Raw genomic sequence first — 22,340 nt, forward strand, 5'->3', positions numbered from 1 at the left:
AATAATATTGATTTATTGAATTATTTGTCTGCGAGTATCAGTCTTTGTGTGAGACAAATTTGAGAATATATAATAAACCGAAAATATATCTCAAACTCAAATATTAGAAAACATAAATACCACATTTCAGTAGCTATATGAATCACTAGATTCAACAATCAAAATTTCTCTCCCAAGTTATAAAATGCGATAAGATATAGGTCTTCAGCTGAGTTTTTCCAAAAATTGAGAAATTGGATGGAAGTACTGTTACGGATTGATAACATCGCAGATCTTTCGAATCTACTGAAATTGTTCATTATCACTTTACTGAGAGTGTAAGTGATCCAAGAGGAATATTACCGTACAAAAGTTAACTAAGAATTAAATTTTGCGTTATTTTATGTTAAGTATTTATGGTGAATCTCAGAACACATCACCACTTTTTGGAGTACTGTAGTTGACTATATTTAGGATATAAAAAAAAATTGTGTGTGTCAGCTCCGACGCACGACTGGAGTTTACTCCTTAAGTTCGATAGTCTAACCAGACGCAAAAAGAGTTTATTTAACTTAACTTAAAAAAGATTGATACTGTATAAAAGGGTAAATTTGTTAATTAATGAAAATAAATACATATATAAATATATATTTATTCAATTTATTCATTTCATATACATTTATTATAACTAATCGACGAAATATTTTACATTAAACTTTTTACAATAGTCAATTTCAAATGTGCATAAATATATCATTAGGAATTTTGATAAATTATGTAATTATTATTATCAGACTATTATCATTTTTTTAAATATTAATTAAATCAACATTGTCTGCATTATTAATTACAGTGGCAAGTGGTTTATGGTAACTAAAATAAGACACATGGACGTTCGTAGATACGTGGTTCACGAATCTTGAAAATACCGCATCAATGGTTGTACCATACCTCGTTGTCCCCATTGCTCTATCAGAAACAATATCTAAATTCAGTTCAAATTTTAAAAATTTTATTAATGTCAATCCATCATCTTTGAATTTATAGACATCGACAAAAAAATTAATTTTTGTTTCGGTTCGAAATTTTCTATTTTATGTGGGCTCGATAATTCATATTGGGTTGATTATCTAATTTTATGTGTTGTTTTCAAATATATATTTATATGAACTACATCGATAACTATTAAAATATTTAATAAATAAAAATTGCACATGCTCATACATATAATACATGAATTATAACGTACCTTGCAACCACGTGTTTGTTAGATGTTCCGGCAATATCATCTACACCTCTTTCTGCCATAGTTATTTGAAAATACTTTCAGTTCACTTTAGCGGAACACAATGATAAAAATTAAAACTTCACAATAACAATATTAATTATTGATGTTTATAATAAAAACAGCAATATAAGTATGTATGTTGACACTGACAAATTAGAAAGTTGCGCATCATAGGGTGCGCACCAAAAACGTAACGAGGTCTTTCATCGATAGATTTTACTCCTCACATTTTTCTCATACCGGGCCCCTTATATATGCAAATCGATTCTTAAGGAGTAAACTCCAATAAAACTACTGATGTTTTCAATAAAAAAACAGAGATGTTGACCTCGTCGCGTTTTGGTGTTTGTATATAGTCGAGTTTCTCAGTTATATTTATTATTCGCTTTCTGTCGCACGTAATATACAACATGTTGTTTTTACGGATAAATGGATAAAAAAATGAAAACTTAGCGATGAAAATAATCGCGGTCATACTAACGAATCCGGGTGCAGTACAAATAAAGATTTCTCCGTGAATAAAGATAATTTCATCGCAAGGATAGTGGAGTTAAGACAGTTCTATGGTCCCGAGCGAAATCAAACATTACTTGATTTTTAAACAACCTTTGCTGTCATCAAAGGACAAAAGCTACTTTCAGAAATTATTAAAACTAGTACAGGTTTTTGAAAAGCAATTTAGTGTGTCTCGGTTAGTTTCCTATGAAATGGCTGAATTAATTGCTTTCAAATTAAAATCTCATAGTTTGACTGAAGATATTATATACAAGTACCGAATGAGATAATTTAATCAGGTATTAAAGGTATTAAATTTTTGTGAGAAAACCTTTCAAATGAGTCTAACAAAAGTAATTAAACTATAACTGTGAATGTGTCAATTGAAATATTCATTTAAGTACATTCAAATTGTTTGTCAGTAAGGGATATTATAGTTCTTTCAATTCAATAACAAATTTTTTTTTCGTAAAATAAACAATGTTAAAATGGAATCGATTGCGCTTTTATTTTGAAAATTCATAAGTCTGAATATTGAAATTCAACAATCATTCGTTGATGCGTTATGTAATATAATATTAACGTGTACTTAAATGAATGTTTTATTTGAAATAATCCCATTATTTCGATATACAATTGTTGTTGGAGACAGATCCTCTCCTTAATAAATCCATCGTAGTCTTCACAGAAATACACAATAGATAATCTTCATACATTTCTTCTTTTCCGCATGGCGGTACATCAGTTATCTAGGGTAAAGTACTTACATGATTAGTGGAACTACGGAATTAGGTAACAATTTACTTAGAATGATAAACAAAATATACTTACATTTACTACATGGTGAAATCGTTCTAAAGTTAAGCTCAATTTGTATCTGCAAGGTCCAAAACGATAACAACAAAGGCCGCTTGACATGATGCAAGGTAAGATCAATTGAATGGTCACTTATCATTCCCTAACCTCAAATTTCATTCAATATTTTGTGATCGGTTTAAAAATAAAAATAGCAAAGTGAAGTGAATAAGAAAGAGTGCATCACTCGCAATAATTATATCTGCTGCTGCTTGCTTTTTCAGACAGAAATAACACGTAGGCAATGGTAGGACATGGTCTGGAATTAGATGAGAAAACATAAAAATTTACTCGATAATGGATGAAGAAACACTTGAAAAACTTCTAATGAAAATGAAACATGAGATAACTAAGATATCGTTGGCGGGAAACGTAATATCAGCAGATTAGAAACTCATTACTCTCTAGAATTGCAACTTGCACCTAATGAAAATGCATGCTCAAGAAATATTGCGACTTGCATTGAATTGCACGTTGTCAAGTGGCCTTAAAGCGATCATGGAAAAGATTATTTTATGGTAGAGTTATATTGAGCATGATAAATATGATTATTTTTAAACATTTGAAATCTGTGTTGTAAAAACCCAAGTGTACTCTCTGAAATTTCGACTCATTATCATTGTTTAGGAATAAATTTAACAATTACTAATATTCAATAAAAGCAAGTGAAGAGTTCAGTGATTCGTTAGCAGATACATCACTGACAAATACTTTCAATTGCAAGTAATTGACGACATTCTTTCTTTTCATGGAAAGTATCATTGTCTGTTAGAAGAATCTTTCTTTTCTTCTCAACCTTCTATTTACTAGATCATATCTTTATTAGACCCGATTTACGTCTAAATGATATAAATGATACTAAAAATGTACTGTACTATTAAAATAAACTGTTTCTAGGTTATTTGAGAATCAAATAAAAAATAATTTATTTATGTTTTTTTCTTTTTTAAATTTCTAGATGGAATCTAGTCAACTTTGAGAACCTCTCATTTAAATGAACGAAGGTTTTTATTATTAACGAGATTAATTAAAATAGAACATTATTATAGTTCATTTTTTCAAATATATCTTAAGGAAATAAGAGTAATACAAAAAATGAATAAAAACATATTGAAAAATAAATCGAAATGAATATTCGAAATTGAAAAAGCTAGAAAAAAATAAAATTTATAAATAATCTTCGTAACAATTTTCATTGAACATTAGCGACATCTAACAAGTAACCAGCGTAAGTTATAGTTTCCTGTTATCGCCTTCAGAGAGCGGTACACGTATTTCACGTAGGAATCTTGAAAATAACGATCCACAAAACGTGTGTATCTTATACCACCAAATTGACTTGGTAACTTTGAATTTTATTAACGGCGTATACTACTACCCAACTAATAATATAATATATTATCAAATTTATGTTTTTCCTCATAATATTTCTCAAAGTTGTAGAGTATCATAAAAAAAGAACTATTATAAGAAAAACATCGAGAGAAATATATTGTAAGAGTACTTATTTGCTTACTCCAGTGAAATGTAGACTAATTGGATTTGAATAGTAATCTGATATTCCTTCAGTTATAATAAAAACCTGAAAAAAATGTTTTACCATTTATAAAATAAGGTGAAAATATTTACTCTTAAATAGAATTGTATAAGAAAATAGCCAATTTTTACTTATTGAATGATTAGAGCTGATTTTAATAAATTTAGATTTGGGAACAAATGCATTTCATTAATAGATTTTTATGTGATACAAAACATTTGTTGAAAAGTATTTTAGAACGTGATTATCAACACTAACAAATAATCTATCATGTCTGAGAAATCCATGTCTTTGTTGGGATGTTCAGTGTAAACTGAGGTTCCTTGGTGTTTTTCAGCTCCATCGCGTGGATTTCTTGAATTGGCATCAGTGATTTACTTTATTTTTTGCGGCTTTTCATCCTTCTGTTGTTCCATTCTGTTTTCTCCTCTTTTTTCTTCCTGGTTTTGCCTCCTTTCGACTCTTCCAGCTTTTAGATTTTCGTCCCCAATAATTTTTTTAGATTGTCGTTTATATTTTGCAATCTGCTATATTTGTCTGCTTCGACCACTGTGGAAATTTCTTCTATCGCTTCTTCGAAGAAACAGACCTGCTGCTTTAGCGTTTTCTTACTGGTTATTTCCGTAATCGTCCTAACAGCTGCCCTACCCTCGAAATTTTACTAGGACTTGGCATTTAGGTGTCCTTAATTATGCTTTTTTCCCATTAGGGTTAACCTCTAACACGTCTTCCTCGTGGATACTGATTTCAAGCCGTCGTATGTCGATATTATTCTAGTATGGCCATTTGTAGTGTTCATGACTACTATTGCCGCCTTCATGCTAAGTAGTCCGTTCAGTTGGTTTATTTCATGTTTTCTTTATTATCGCTGTGCCACCGGAGCATCCGTTTATATCATCTCTATAAACGTTGTAGCCTGGCAGTCTCGTTTCTTTGAACGCGAATATATCAAAGTCTTCTTCCTCCAATATAACTCCCATGGTATTTTGATTTGATGGCAATCCTCCTATATTGCACGAGCTGATCTTTATTCAACTGGGAATTACTCTTGGAATCATTGGAAGCAAAAGCAAAGAAAATCCAAAACTCTTGGCATTAGAATTGAACCAGTATATGAAATTTAACCTTCTTCATGTAAATAAAAGTAACTCGTTAGTTAGTACACGCTTGAGGTTTTCCAAACAGTGGGGCATTTAAGAATTGCGCTAGAAATTTTAGAAATATTAGAGTAATTTGGACATCGTATTCTTCATGTAACAGATGTTGAGCATACATACCATTTCGTGATATTCCCGCCGTGTGTGAATTTACGATGATTCACCAATCTCAAAAACGTCGAAAAAACAATAGTTTGTCATATAAACAGTTTTGTTTGGTGGTACAGGATTAGTAAAAGCAAATATTTTAAAGATAAACGTGCCGTTAAAGCAAATTCATATACCACAAAATATTCGCGGTTAGATCAATATTTTGAGAGAATTCCAAGAGATGACTAGCTTCAAGTTTTAAACTTAGCGTCAGTTATCTATCCAACTTGTTCCTCCAGTGAAAAATCGTCAAGATGAATATAATAGATATTTATTGTTCAAATTCTTGTCGGGAAACAAAGTTAATCTTATTCATATAATTATTTGATTTGTTATAAGATTTATTACATTATCCATATGATCCTATAACACCACAATAACGAAACCATCGATTATCATCTATACTCTCGTAAGTTGACGTCATTTCCTTGAATATATTCACCTGTAAATATTAAAATATAAATGAAAAATATGACGTAGCTTTTTCTATACCTATTTTCATGACAACATTAAAAAAATATTATAATGTTATTAAATGTAAAGGACTTTTGTTGTTCGGAAATGATCTCTACACTGGTAAAACAGTGGAAGAATGTGATAATTTGACTGCCTTGTCTATAGATTTTTGAACTTTGAAATTGTTTATTTTCCTTAAATTGCTGTCTAATATTGATTCTCATGAACAGCGTAATTGACAGGTTTACGGTTTGCATACTTTTCGCCATTTCAGCATAAAAATAGCTTATCAATAATAAAATTTTATGGAAAAATCCGTGTAAGGATGTAAATCGTTGATAACTGCTCAGTTAGAATTATCAAACATCTAGAATTCATTATAAACCTAAATAAATATCATGAAAAAATTAACTAACACAAAATTAATCAAAGCCGAAAGTTCTTGTAGATCATGCTTGAAATTTAACTCGACTTTTAGTTTCCTAACTAATGAAGAACGATAATAATAGGCAACTTGTTGCCTTACATTATCATGATATCCATTTCATTGGTCAAAGACAATGCTGATTCTTCTCTTACTCAATAAATTCTTCTGATCTTGGTTCGACTATATTTGTTTGGACAGACTTTCGTAGTCTTTCGATATACATATATAGGTTCTATTTGTGTTTTACTAAACTTGGGCAACCTTATGTGCAAATCATTAAGTGACTTGTTCAATTAAAATACTTGTCAACATTTTTCTTAAGACGCTAAAGCTCAGAAATTTGAAATTACGTGTGTAGTCACTGCATATTATTAGGATTCTAAGTAGGAAAAGGATTATGCATTTGATAAAAAAAAATTTATAAAGCGAACAGGTTTTTTCAAAGGACCTTTTTTTGAAAATGTATTACCTTTGATAAGTCGCAGGTAGGAGTTGTAGAGGAACAGGATAGATGTAGTATAGATCATTGAAGATTGAATACAGAACAAGTTTTGAAAGAGGACAATTCTTAGTGTTGAGCATAGTTTAGATTAGTAAGTAGATTAATGCATCTTAATGCATCTTGATTTTAAGTCTTTTCTGTTTTAAAATTAGATTTTTCAATAATTTTTTGAAGACAGATGAAATTTGACTTTTCTTCAAGTCTTTATCAAAATATGATATTGTAAGATTAGTATTTAGATAGATAGATTAATATAAGTAGAAGTCGTCCAGTTTTAAACAAGAGTCATCAGAGAAAAACCTCAGTTGATAGAATATTAATGTGAATTATTCTTCATCTTTCAATTTATATGGTAACTAAACAGCATCTAACTATAATATTCAGACTAATATTCTAATAACTATTTGTTGCTTGGTATTAAATAACCCGTGTTGCAATTGATTCTGTCCCAAAGAACTTATATATAAATTTAATAGAAAGTATTGCCCACAGTATCATAAATGAAGTGTTTTTCAATTTTCATTTAATCATTAGATTATCTGGGGAAACAGAATTGACATTGGGTACGTTTATAAAAAAATGATTCGAGAAATCCGTTTAATTTCGTTCCTAAATTCAAAATTTTGTCATTTGAATCTCAAGAAATTGCGAAAAAACCTTTAATTAAACAACAAATTAAAATATCTAGTTCTTATACTATAAAGATACATACTTGTTTGTGTATCAGGATAACCACGTCTATATTCATGCGGTAAATAGTTCGATAGATATCCATGCGGATATAAACCTTAAAATTGTAAAACAGTATATTATTTAGAGGATAGATCATATATTCATGAGAAACATCATAGATTGGATTGCAGAGAACACAAATATTGTCACACACAATGAATCTTTACGAACACAGGGATGCAACAGTATAAATGTTACGCACTTCATTAACTAATAGGTATATCATCTATCAATCAAATTTAGATAACATAAAAGGTACAAATGTCCTTTTTAGACAGGGAGACCTAAGAACCAGATAGTGAAAATGTATAAGAAATAATTTACAAAATCTATTATAATTATAGGTGTCTTTGATTTACTTAAATTCATAATCATTTCTTTTTCATGTACTGAAACTTTAATGTTGAAAATTGGGAATGAAAAGTATGTCTATTGATTCAAATCTATTTCATTCTTTACATGATAAATAGTATGATCTAAATATCAATTCAATTCGAGATTGTTAATACCTTGTAATATCTTAATGAAGACAATTCGGTAGAATTAAAGCTGAAACAAATATAGGACTATCATATTATTTATGGATAATCTAGCAAAGAATGGTTCCTGAGGAAGGTAAAATACAGTACATTAATATACTCAAACGACAGCAATTAGCAGAAAAAAAAGGTAGAGATGTTTCAATGTGAGGTGAAACCCTTAATGGAAGGAAAAAGTATAAGATATATAGACTGAATAAGAAAAGCTATAGATATGACTTACTATCTAAAAAACTGTTAAAAGGGGATGGAATAAGCTACACAATTTCAATCAAAGGAAAGTTTAAACACTGGGAAATAAATGCGCCAAGGTTAAAGCTACCAAAAATTTACATCAAATCCTATTTCGGGCAGCATTTTCTTATTAATATTATTAAACTCATTCGAAAAACTATTTCTAGTTTTAAGGAACTTTTTGAATTCTCTGAAAGTTCGGAACAAGACAGAATTCATTGATTGCCTCAAGTGTATTGCTATCAAAGGGTCCACGCATATGGCGACAACCAACCCAACCCAAAACAAGCTATATATCCTCAATGAATTGCAGAATGGAATACTAGTCATTAAAAAATTTGGACTATGTGTTATATCTGTTATAGGTAGAAATCCATTTCAATTGGCAGGGACCAAATAGTTACTGTAATAATAAAACAAAAAACAGTGGATTTGGGCCGGCGATTTTAGAAAATGGAGCCTGCTCAGTCAGCAGAGCTGGTGTGTGATGCCTGCAAGGTTTAACTTGTTTGGGTCCTGGTCAATCAGGCAAAAAATTCATTCACTCGGACTTAAACAACGGTTCCAGATTGGCTTCTTCAATGACGTCGTTGTTTGAAAGTTTTAAGTGGAATTATGGCCTATACGCAGATCTGTCTCCAACTACTGGTTTAAGTATGAACTATGATATAAAAGTCAATTGAGGATAATAGTAAACGTCTAAAAGTCATTGTTGCCATAAATATCCGACGATAATTCCTACATAAGAACCGTATTAACATAAAATTATATCCCATATTGAATTCCACTTATCAAACAAATAAATACATCCAACTATCTTCTACCTTTCAGACTGTGAAAAGAGATATTTTTTCTAAAATCATTCAGAAAAGTTCAATTTTGTCATTAATTTTTACCTGGATTTATTGGATGTCCATAATAAGTATTCATATAGGACATTCTTGGCCAGGTTTGTACCGAATTCGCTTCTGTTGCAGATGATAACACAGCTGGTCCTATAAATAATGAAAAATGATGATATTGAAACTCTTTGAGATATTAGGACTCTTATTAGAGTCACTAAAATTGTGACAAAAATTTATTCATATGATCAGTTATAATTGCTTCAAAATTTTATCGACGCAGAGTAATTTAAAATCAAATTTCCAAATTTCTGTGGCACCATAAGCACCATAAGCTGGAATTGTGGAAATGTAGAAAGCTAGATAGACGAATTTCATTATGCCAAAACACTACTTTTGGTGATAAGCTTAATCTCACAATATATGCTTAATATGTTTTATCACAATTTTTTCATGACAAGAATAGTGTTTTCAAAATTTAATACGGCGAAATATATAATAGGAGTAAACTTAGGAAATTTAATGCAACGATAAGAGTACTGATTCAATCTATGGAATTTAATATCACATATGAAGAGTATGCAAAGATTTTTTGCCCTTGGGAATACCAAATATTATAACTGCATAAGACGGTAGGGTTATTAAAGATATTTTTAGCGATGGCGAGTTTTTATAAATCGATTGAGATTTGAACAAAATTTCATCTTAAACCAAGAATTTATTATAAGCTGCTCGATCATGAATGTCCACTTTTCAACCTTTGGTAACAATTTTTTTTTCGATAATTTAAAAGATAAAATCAACTGAATATATATGTGCGATTCGAAAATATTAAGCGATCTCGACTTCCACTCATCCAAAGATGTTTGTTATATTTCACACCTTTTCAAAGAATATAGAAATCCATATATCCAGATAGATGCGAGTAGATTCAGTTCCACTAATTTCCATATTTCCATGGTTGTCCTAAAAAGCTGCTACCTCAAGTCGAGATTGGAGCGTTCACATAAATCCATGCTATGCACAGAAGATAAAAATGATTGTCTCGGTTATTGCTACACTACTGAAATGCTTATTGATACCAAAAAAATGAGAGAAATTATTCATTCCATTTCCACCTTCAATAATATTATATGTAATTGGCCAACTCAACCAATTCAGGATAAATTTTCTTCTCGTAACGATTCACTCATGAGTAAAAACGTTGTAATAAGTCATTGCATTTCAAATTGTAATTTGGAGTTCGTGTTGGACATTAAAATCAGCATAAACTAGTTTCTTCTTGTAAGTACAATGTAAATAATCTTTATGTTATAATTTAGGCTTCAAAATGTCATTTTAAAGTAGAACCAGTGAATAAATACACATACATCGTTGGACAAGTCCTAAATTGTCAAATCTTTCCATTAATTTCATCAGAGAAACTCGAAAGAATTGAATGCTATGGTTGGTTTATGGAGAATTTAACAAAGTCCTATTCAGTGAATCGCAATTAAAAAGTTAACAAAAATGCATCTATAATTATTATAGCAGTTATCATATAAAAAAACAACAAGAAATGAGAAAATTACTCTTAGGAACTGAAGAATTAGCAGAGGTTATATATAGTGATGTACAAAATTCAGTATCCAATAAAATATCAGTATCAATATCGACTATCCATCAACTATATCCTTTTTTTAGATCTAGGCTACAGCCTTCATTCAGTTCCAAAGCATCGACAAATGCTATCATTCGGAATTCTAAAAATAACTAGACATGAGCGTCTCGTTTCGAGAAAGCCGAAAAAAAGTCTGGATCGAGACCTTACACACCTTACAAGTATAAACTAGAAAAAATGGTACGTGATATTTTTTTGTTGAAAACATGGAAAGAGGTAAATTACCTCATTTTGAAAATTTGAGCAATTTCGCGATGATTCCAATGCAATTAATAAGAATAGCTTCAGCAAAGCATCAGAAACATTCAAAATAATGTCACCAAATGATTCGAGCATCTAAAAATAACCTGCAGTATTAATGCGTTGATAGTAAATTCGTTGAATATAAATATAAATAATGAGAACTACATTAAATCATTTGTGAAGATGCACAAGGGACGAAGTTGGAAGAATTGTAGGTCCAGAAATCCACATCAAGTGAACAACTCAACTTGGTTGAAGTCAGGACCTGATATTCAGTGCATTAATGGTCTACCAAAATAATACAGTAAGGTGGAGAAATTGGTATACAAAGATGGTCCCAGAAATACCTGGCCTGGCCCAGAAATGGCGGTAGATGCTTAAAAATACCACTGTATTAGAAAGTATGTAATCTATATAGCACATGTTCAAGTTTGAAGACGCAAGCATCTGCAGGCAAGGTCACAGCATCGGTTTTTTGGGATGTACGTGGGATAGTTTTCATGACTATCTTGGAAAAGGATAAATTATGAAGGACGTGTATTATGCGAACTTATTTCAACGTTTGAGCGAACGAATCAAGTAAAAACAGCCCCATTTGGCTAAGAAGAAAGTATTGTTCCATCCAGACAATGCACCATCCCTCATGCCCATTATTTAAATGGCCAAAATTAATGAATTAAAGTTTGAATTGGTACCTCATGCAATCTGTTCGCCAACTAACAGTCATCGTGCTTAAAACTTTAAACAATTTGAAAGCGATATTTAATCAAAAATAAATATTATTCAGTATTTAACTGAAAGAAATATTGAAACTATGATCATCAAAAACTGGAGAATTTTGTAATTTTCAACTTTTATCTCTTCCATTTTGATATTTCACTAAGCCATGGCCTCACCTCTTCAGTTCAATCTCATGCTATTCATTATAATTCTCCATAATCAAATCGTTTATTATATAATGGAAATTGAAAGTTGATTTTGCTTATCTTTTCACGCTGTAGAGTGAGTTTTACAATCAATACTATACTCTGTAATATAAAAATGGATAATATTGTCGGAAATACTCACCTACTGTATTACGTTGTTGAGCCATGTGACTTAAGTAAATTGTTTGTTGCTCGTAAGGATTAAGATAAATGTTGTTTGGAGCCACAGGATAATTAAAATTAAAACCAGATGGCACCATCTGCAAATGAGAAGTTTCATTACTTGTTACATAACTGATGTTTGTACAAGATTAGTAGTATTCATAATAATTTACAAGGCATGTTTTTTAAGGAAGATCTGTTCCCAGATTTAGTTTGAGCTATGAACCAGAGTCCCTTACAAATTCATTCGTGTTATTTTCAGCAATGTTTACTGTATTCCAGGTAACTAAATCGCTCACTACGTGTGTGATACGGTCCATTTTTCGTCTTTTGTTTGCGAGAAAAATGTCATGTATAAATAAGTCTTGAGATATGTTCAATCGAATGCGCTTTTGATGCAAAGTAAGCATGAACTTCCAAAAGTGGTGGATACTAAAAAGTATCAACTCCTCTCCTTTATTAATTTACAGGGTTATTTGTGTGTTTTACCATATACTAGTATCAAGCATTCGACTGGTATTAGCTAAACTTATAAATTCGAGGACCGGCTTTGGAAAAATTAATATAGGGATTCGTATTGAATGTTGCACACTGTATAATATTTTTCTAATGCAATAATTGATTTTCAATACACATAGGTAATCAAAAACGACATAAGTGATTAAATAATTGTAACAGAATGAAAATAATTTGAAATAGATTCTCATCGTGGAACCCAGCAGCCTCTACACATTTGTTAATTGCTTTATTGAATTACTGATATGTACTATAGGGATCGTTTCTTATAGTATTACAGAAACGTTTTTCGTTTTTAATATTTTCTGGGTGAACTAGTTGCTTCACTCGTCTCCAAATATGGTAATTAACGCGATTGAAATAAGGGATCTTGAAAACCATAAAATAGGACTTCCACGTCCTACCCACCTGTTGCCATAAACATTATTAAGATGTTGTCTGACTGCCAGTAAAAAGTGGGAGGATGTCCCATCATGCTAAAAATACATATCTCGGATAATAACATTCCCGTTGGTAAGCAAATTCGGCAATGCATGGCAATTTTTCTCTGCCTACAGGTGTGGATTACGGGAATTATTTATCACGTCTCTTGAAACAGTTTTGATCGATAATTGTTAATCCGTCTACAAAATTTTAACCTATGGACTTTCTTTCCGGGATGTAGTCGCAGAACCACTTGAATATGATATGGGTACAGATGATTTTTTTGTATGATTCTACTCACTAATAGTAACGCCGTCGTTTTGTTTTTCACTGGGAACAGTGTCATTTTCTCGCAAATAATTAAAAACCGACCCAAATTCTGGATGATTGGGAGTTCGACGTTTAGGAAATCTCCTGTGATATTATCTAGCAGCAACTCTACCATTTTCATTACAGAGACAAAAATTATGTGGGCATATTTTGTGAACGAAAACAATCTAAACGAAAATAATAAAAGCTCAAACAGAATAGGACGTACGTAGAAATACACAGAAGAAATATGTATAATTATATAATAATGACAATGGGATGAAGTATTAAAATATAAAAATTGAAAAGCGATTGATTCTGCCATTATGATCGTTCAATGAAAATTGAATAAAAGTACAACATTATTGTATATGTTGTTTTCCGGTCCTGGAATCCAAGTTTAATTAATACCAGTGGAATTCTTGAACTATCAAGTGTACTGAACCATGAAAAAAATTGAAAAATCAAAGGACTGTGTATATAATTTATCTATTTTAAATTTATGGTCAATTTCTATAAATGAATAGAGAAGACGCTTTTTAGTAGCCTTTTGATATATTCGCTGAGGAGCTTTATAAATGTTAAAAGTATGTAAACTACCTCACGACTTACCCTGAGTACGTGAATAAACTGAAATCCAATTTAATCAAAACAAAAAATTTTAACTTGTAAGAGCTCAATCAGTTGACGTGAAGCGTGACGTACGTTCTATATCCACTACGTTCAAATGATAGCAAAAATGGAAAGCGTGCGTCCAAATTATTTCAAAAATAAACAACCACAATACAAAAACTATTTCCAATATATTTAAGTTGATTGAATATCAATGATTAGGAACCAAATCACAGTTGACCATTTTCTTATTTATAGCTTAGGGTTACGTTAAGTTAGGTTAGGTCATAAAATTTCAACCAATTACTTTGAATTTATACCCGTCCATAGTGGTTATCCCAGCATGATAGGGGGTGTTATGATTAATAAGTTGGTAATAAGTATTTTTTTAAGCTGCAGTTGAAAAAATTTAATTAGTTTACAGAAGTATTAAGTACCACATTTCAGGACGCTATTCATATACGACCCTTACAGTAACCCGGATTAAAATTTGACCACGGGACATAACTCGTATGCAACTTTAAATCGAACCAGCGCAAATTTCAAAATTCAAAATTTTGATACGTATCAGTTTATCGCTTAATTTTCTATTATGTTATAAAAGGACAGAGCATTTTGGGAAACTTCATATTATATTATATTCTTCAAATTCAAATTCGAAATTTATTTGTAAACCTTAATATCTGTATTCGGGTTAAAGAAGCCAACATTCTGTTTAAAATAAATTTCGTAAATATTTGGGAAACTATTTTAAATGAGAAAACTTTATCGCTATTTATTGACAATTCAGGTTTTCTATTATAAACTATCATACATTTGTAAGTATCCTTTCTAAATAAATCTTTACTATTCATTTTACACAAATATTTAGGGTTTCTGTTTTGATAATATCGTTGAATAAATAATGTAGTATCTTTTTCATAACTTAGTATTCTGATAATAACGACCGATGTTTTATTATTATTCAGAAACGATCATTTTTAATTAGTTCAAACGACCATTTAAATAATATATAATTCTCAGTTATTTACAGATTGCCATAAATCCCTTTAAAAAAAATTAACACCTAAATGACTTGTTTTCAAAGCCTAATCCATACCTGGCCATTTTATAAAAAGTGTGCATTAAGCAAATCATAAAAGAATCTTTCCCCATATCGTTAAAAGTTCAAAATCCATTATGTTTCCATCTTAAATTTTTCAAAAAAAATTTGCCGAATGAAACATAAGAATGTGCAGCCAATTTCCTGGGCCCGGTCTAAATGTTGGAGGATGTGGAGACTTCAGTGGTATTACGTTAAAAGACATTTTATGTCTTCAATATCTTCTACATATTTCAAATAATACCAATCTCAAAACCTGGCAAACCACACCATTTAGCATAATTCCCGTAGTATCCAAATTACTGGAAAAATTGTTAATGGATGGTATAATAATACCAGAGGTGGCAGAATTTATACCATCAACTTGGATGCATACAGAAATATGGAACTGTTGAGCAAATGCATCAAACACTCTAAGAAAAAGAGTACTGTTAGATACTATTCATGAACATAGCATAAGTTTTTGACAACGTTTGGTTCAATAGGCATTCTCTTGTGAAATAAATAAACAGCACTGTTCAAGAATATCACAAATACTCCTAAATAGCATCTCCTAAATAGAAAAGCGATTAAAAAATTGGCAAATTGTATCTAATGAATAAAAAAATACATATAAGTTAATCCGTCATATCAGAAAGATGGAATCTTGATGGAAGATGCATCTTGACCGTGAACTCACGGAAAATAAGTACCTTATATTCACTGACCGAAAGCAGTAAAAGTTATACTGGATCAAGAAACGTAAATTGAATCTAAAGTGCTACATTGTATAACTAGTCCCCTTGTATGATGTTCCAAATGCAATCATCGTATATAAAAAAAGGAAAAAAAGAAATAATATGTTATGTAAAAACATATTACTATAGAATAGAACTAGATTCTAATGAATTAATCAAACAACGAGGCAATCGCCAGACCGAAAAATCAAGCGACACATGTCCGATTTAGTGATTAGTCAGAATATCAATCTATAGTTGACCTACAAGTCTTAATCACTGTCTTACATAGATTAATTGAATTAATTGAACTTACCATTGGAGGTCCACTTGGCTGTACCGACTTATATAGCTGTTGGTTCCTCATAACATTATTATTAAATGAAGGAGCGACTACATTTTCTTGCATATTATCTATTGTGCCTGCAGTGTTACTCACTACGTCAGATTCTTTAACTTTGAAGCGCCTTTTCCTCGTATTATCAGTTTTTCTTTTCCTGGGAACTTTTTGTTTTTCAGATGGTATAGGTGCTAGTACATTTTTTTGGAATAACTTATTACTTTTGCGTTTCTTCTCTAATAATGACGTATGTTCACCTAAAGCTTCATTTTTTTCTCGTAATAACTTCTCAAATTGATATTCCCGCTTATAACCGGCTTCTCTTTGAAACTTTTTTTCTTTGTAATCATTTTCAGTTCTTTGTTGTTCTGGAACTTCAGACGTATAATTAGTGTATGTCTGAGTTGTCCAATCTTGTTCGTAATGCATAGTAGGTTCTTTGGGTGTAGCAGTTTGTTGAGAATTAGTAACTTCAGATCCTCTCATAGTTTTTGGAAGATCATAAGTAGTTTCTTCCAAAAATATCCCATTTGCAAATGACGATTGATTCGATTTATTACTCCCATGACTACATTGTTGGCCTTGCAAAGTTTGGGAATCATATGCACTTGCAGCGCCTGTCAAGTTGAGTGACTGAGTCCTAATTGAACTTTGTTCTTCTGGATAGGAGTATGAAGTTGTGGCTTGTGGTCGACTATACTCGTTTTCATAATTATTGAAAGGAAAAGAGGATTGATTTGATGGAATATTTGAAAGGCTCAACATTTTATAATGATCTGAATTTGTAGATTCAATACCTTGAGGTGCATTGGATGTTGCCTCAAAATCCTTGATTGGTTTATAAAATCCTGGGTTTTTGAAAATTGAATCATTGAATAGTAGATAATTTTCTCGATCAATGCTTGATTCCGTGTTTTTACTAACTGCAAGCTGAAAATACGAAGTTTAACCCACAATATCTTAATAAACTCAAAATATATTGACTTAGTTTAACTACGACCAATAATTTTGCTATTATGTGAATTATTTAAGAAATTAGCAAAATTCTAGACAACGACAACGAAAACGGCTTTAGTAAAGATACTGAAAACCGCCTCAAGATATGCCAAGAAAAATACAACAGACACTATGAAATGAAAAACACATGAAACGTATCAAGTCTTTAATTACGGTTCAATTTATTTCGGTATATTCCACTTACCTCATTAGAATGTTCTAATCTATATTGGTCAGGTTCCTCTGCCGTTAGTGATGCAGATAACGAATTTTGTTGAGAATTTCTATAATGCTGCGATTCAAATTCTGTATACTCATAACCATACTTAGATTCCATGTTCACTGCGTTGTTTGAGTTAACTTCTATAAGTTGATGCAAAATTAGATTAATTTAGAAATACTCAAATCGAGTGAATATATTATTTTTGATTTGAAAACCGTTTATTGCGCTGACCTATTTTATTTAAGTGAAGAAAAAGGATAACATAACATAGCACTAGACTTGTCAAAGCATTTGAGATCTAGCATTTTTTATTTAGAACGGCTAAAAGTCCCTGGTATTAAATATCTTGTGTTAGGCTAATGTATAGAGAAAAGAAAATATTTTTGAATGCCCTAAACTCGCATATCAAAAGTGACTTGCATCAAAGTGTATTGATATTGCGATGAAGATTGATGTTGATCAATTTTCTAGATATTTTTCTTTGCTATAAACTCTAATAGTCAATCGCCTATTTATACGAACAATTTTTTTGCATTTTCCATCTATATTTTAGTTATTATATAGAGTTATTTTGAATTTTCGATCGCTCATACCACTTCAAAATCAGCTGTCTTATATAAGTTTTCTTCAATGTTTTGGTACTGTAAGGAGAGCTGTATCGTAGCAAATTTTTGATAGTCAATATTCTTGAATTGGTGCGGGAAATGAAGCTTGACTCTCAATTCTCAAGAAACCTGAACTTTCGTCCTCAACCATATCAATACTGTGAGCTTATGTTTTCTAACGAGTAATTTTCGCTTTAATGTAGTTTTACCATCAAATCAAGCGATGGCGCTATCAAAAACACCATTTTCGTCCCTTGGACTACCATTAGAGGGTCCTTTTCTTCAAAACTTCCTATCCCTCTTCAGCTAATATCAACGGCTTTGAAGAACTCCTTACCCAGTCTTCCTCTATATTTCTCTCATCGCTATTAGGTGGAGCCCATTCCTAAACCGTTCAACACAGGTTTTCTGTGGTTTTCCTGCAGCTGTACCAGTGCATTTGCACACCCCCCATCTAAACATAAGCTTATAGCTTTTTGGTTTTGTCGAGTTATTTTACTTTATTCTCTTCATTGGCTATGGAATAGGAACCATAAAACCATTGTAAAAATCACTTAATCTCACCCCTGCAAAGTAAGAAGAATTATTCCTTTATCAGGACCATTCCCAATAAACTATCTCTCGCTTGGAAATATCCCTATATCCTACAATAAAAAAACTCAACAAGAACCTCATATTAGTTAATAGATATTGAAATTTAAAGCAACTCTTGAAAGAATAATTAATCTGTAATTTACCTGTATTTTCGGAATTATAGGAAGTATTTGTTTTGGACGGTTCACAATTTGATGATTGATTAGAATTAAAAATATTTAAATCTACATTTTGTCCATTGACATTCCAATATTTTTTTGTATTTTTTGGAAGCATAGTAAAAATACGATTGAGGAATTTGTGTCTGCAAAACAAAAACCCAAATTATTCTCAAACTCAGATAGTTTGAATAAATTCGATACTGAAATTTTCGTTGTTTTTATTTTCAGAGTTCACATAAGTATTTGAGAGCTCGGAATATATTAAAGTTATTACATTATGGTCTTTAATTTTGCCATATTCCCAATACGAAAACGGCTTATATAACATAATGCAGAAGGTATGGAAATAAGAAGACATCTTAAGAGGTGCCATGCATAAAAGAAATATTTAAATTCAGTGAAAAAACTAAGGTAATTTAGTAAAATTAATCCTAAACAGATAATATATTTTAAGTGTCAAATCTAAAAGGATTAATATAAACCAAAAATGTTCATATTCACGTGGAACGGTAGAAACAAAAAATCTATTTTAAGTGAGTGATTTGAATTTAAAGAAGATTTAGATGTTTTCAAACTTCAAAATTCAAGCAAACAACGAAATGAAGTAGAAAATATAATATAATAATAGAAAGCAGAAATAAAAGAAGAAAAGAATAACGAACTCTTATACTTGAAATGAAGGAGTATGAAGCATTGTTTAAATTCAAATACTTAACCTAATAAGTATTGAGGAATGTGGAGATTTCTCGATCAACATGTGAAAATTTTTTGGTACAATAATTTAGTTATTATATACAATATTATTAGTAAAATTAAAAATTCTCATTCTACTTATTCTACATACCTTTAGGATGGAATTTGCATGTTGTATTTAGGATTCGAAGCAAACTGATACACATGGTGATAAGAGAGATTAATTCGTTCCGAGTTCGATATATTTTTAGATAATAAAATTATAGAGAATTATATTAACAATACCGCGAAAAATATGTACAGAAATATATGATTCCCATAAAAATGACAAAATTATAATATTATATATTATATAGGTACTTACTGGTATTAGAACATCAAAATTTTCAGCAAAGCGATATACGAAATTATTGTAAATGTGAAGAAAAAATGGATAAACAAATAACCTGTTTCGTTTTCTTGTGTATACTATACAAATTGTCCTTCCAATGTTTTATATTACGTTAGGAACGGCCGTAAGGAAGAAAAAAATTATTTGTTTTAGCCGAAATTAACTTTTTGCCAGTCTTATTTTTTTTTCTTCGTGGGTAAGCGCCTATACTTCGCAATCTATATGTTTTATATAATCTATATAACTGTATTGTTTTTCTTTCTTTTTTTCTTTATCCTTTCTATAAAGTTAGTAACTTATAACAATTCACTTATCACAATCACTTGATTAACTTTTTTAAATTCCTCGATTCCTTTTTTGGTAATTCACCACGACTATTTATTATAAACTGAGCTACGATACAGAAACTCATTTTATATATGTATATATATCCCAAACGAATTCTAGACATTCTAGAAAATAAAGAAACAAAGCAAATAAATACCAATTCTTAGAAATTATTTAGAAGAAGCAATGCAAATAAAACGTTTATAACTTATATATAAAAACTTATATAAAAACAATAATCAAACGAATTCCGGGTATTTCATCAAAGACGGCGACTTCGCCGAATTTCAAAATTCCACTCCAGAGCGCAGCTGGTCCTGCTTGTAACGAACTTATGGTGGAAAATTGGGAATTCCATTTCATTCATTTTGTGAAAGTCTTCAAAACATTTGTTGAATTCTGTAACCAAATTTTGTGAAAGTTGAGAATATTCATCCAATTTTTTTGGTTCACTCACTTTAAATGATGCAAATGGTTCAAAGTTTCATTTTTTACCTGATTTTCCCACAGCCTCAACTTTTTCAAAGACAATCAGATTTTTATCCTGTAACTTTATATTCAGATCAGTCAAGTATTTAGTGATATCTACCAAAAAGGCATAATTAATCCACCCGTCATTGTCATAATCAATTTGGTTTGCCTTTTTCTAGCATGAAAGTTTAAATAGGGCCACGTAACTCAAAAAATTGTTGACCTTGAAGTTTAAATTTTAAAGATAACAATGTGTCGATTCTTATTTTTTCAGTGTAATAATCTAATTTTGATTTATGATTCGTATTATAGTGTCTCTTCAAATTAACCTCCTTACAAACAGCAACTGTTCGACAAATCAAACTTACCTTTCTATTCTATGAAAAAATATGCAATTTCCCATTTAGACTGAAAAACTCTGCACTCATTAGAAACTTCACGTTTGACATTACGCCAAAATCATAACAATTATGGAACTCGATCCAACAATTATGGATATCGCACGCGTACGACACAAACAATTGCACAATACCTTCACAATCACTATTTCGCAGTACAATTAATATCGTTCTCCAGCCATATCGCTTCGATTACACGACTCAACTGACTCACGTCATGCCGACGCAATCGTTTTATATGATTGAGGAAGGTTCTAGTCTAGACTCGAATAGCGTGGAAGATTCTACCGTTCTCGACAAAAATAATAGAATATTTCCGCTTGCTGCTTAGAGGTGGCGATACTGTCTTTCTATCTCGCTTGTCTAAGCACGCGCTGTCCTTGAAATTACTTCTGAACATCCGTAGACTTGAGATTACGAATATTTAAAGTATCCGTAGAGGAATCGTATGACGTCTAAAAGTTCTAAAAACAATGCGATCGCGGGCCTTATCGATACGGCCCGCGGGCCGTATCTTTGACATGACTGACATACATAATAAGAAGATGATGTAATGCAATCGCTATTATATTTAAACTCTTGGACATCAAGTAATTTGAAAGATACAATTAAGAGTGTTTGGAATTGAAAAATTGATTCGTTTAATATTTATAATCATTAGTTAGAATTAAGCGAGACGTGACGAGATAACTCTACGATTCTAATATTCTATTATTGTCCATATTACCACAAATCTACTTAACCAACAAAGTTTTGTATAAGATATATTTTCTTCCATACATGTGAAAGTACCCACTATCATTGCAATTTGAACACATTGCAAGTTTCTCCATGATTGACAATTGATTTGAAGGTTTGGCAGACACTTCTATGTTCAAGTTGATCTCTTAATTTATCAAGAGGTTCACAAATAACAGTATTTTCACAATTTTATAATACAAACCTCAATTTTTAAACTGCAGTTACTACTTCAGACATAAAAGTTATTCAAGTTATATAAAAGTGGAAGTTGAGCAATTAATACTCATAAGTTATGTAGTAGTTGAAGAAGTGATCAAGTTACTATAAAGAACTCTGCCATTAAACCCTAAGTAACATCGGAGCTAGAATCGGGAGTTAAAAGTTCTTTTGTTATTTTGGGAGTGATTGGAGCACTTGGAAAGTGTGTCCCACCTTCTATGTTCTACGTGAAATAGTGAAAATGACTAACTCTGGCAAAGTTACGACGGATGAGTCTCAGTACCTAAATTGAAAATAAACTCGACAAAGATTATGGAGA

At 30.9% G+C, this 22,340-nt stretch overlaps 1 protein-coding gene across 3 annotated transcripts; it reads right to left on the reverse strand.

The window, feature by feature from the left end:
* Positions 1–792: 792 nt before the first annotated feature.
* LOC130896295 (metabotropic glutamate receptor-like protein P) lies at positions 793–20,225 on the reverse strand. 3 transcript variants are annotated; one of them, XR_009059556.1, is made up of 9 exons: positions 19,839–20,199; positions 18,764–18,924; positions 17,404–17,561; positions 16,179–17,132; positions 12,165–12,282; positions 9,248–9,346; positions 7,559–7,633; positions 5,432–5,903; positions 793–5,359 (listed from the first exon to the last, which is right to left on the reverse strand). XR_009059556.1 is itself a non-coding variant. In XM_057804292.1 (8 exons), the coding sequence occupies exons 2-8, from the start codon at positions 18,894–18,896 to the stop codon at positions 5,857–5,859; spliced, it is 1,584 nt and encodes a 527-aa protein (XP_057660275.1). In that variant the 5' UTR covers positions 18,897–18,924; positions 19,839–20,225; the 3' UTR covers positions 5,720–5,856. The 3 variants fall into 3 exon arrangements, 2 of the variants coding, with proteins under 2 accessions (XP_057660275.1, XP_057660274.1); XM_057804292.1 differs by lacking the exon at positions 793–5,359 and having other exon boundaries at positions 5,720–5,903; positions 19,839–20,225; XM_057804291.1 differs by lacking the exon at positions 793–5,359 and having other exon boundaries at positions 5,721–5,903; positions 19,626–19,850.
* Between the last annotated feature and the right edge of the window lie 2,115 nt (positions 20,226–22,340).

This window comes from Diorhabda carinulata, chromosome 7 (assembly GCF_026250575.1).
Source record: "Diorhabda carinulata isolate Delta chromosome 7, icDioCari1.1, whole genome shotgun sequence".
NCBI lineage: Eukaryota > Metazoa > Arthropoda > Insecta > Coleoptera > Chrysomelidae > Diorhabda > Diorhabda carinulata.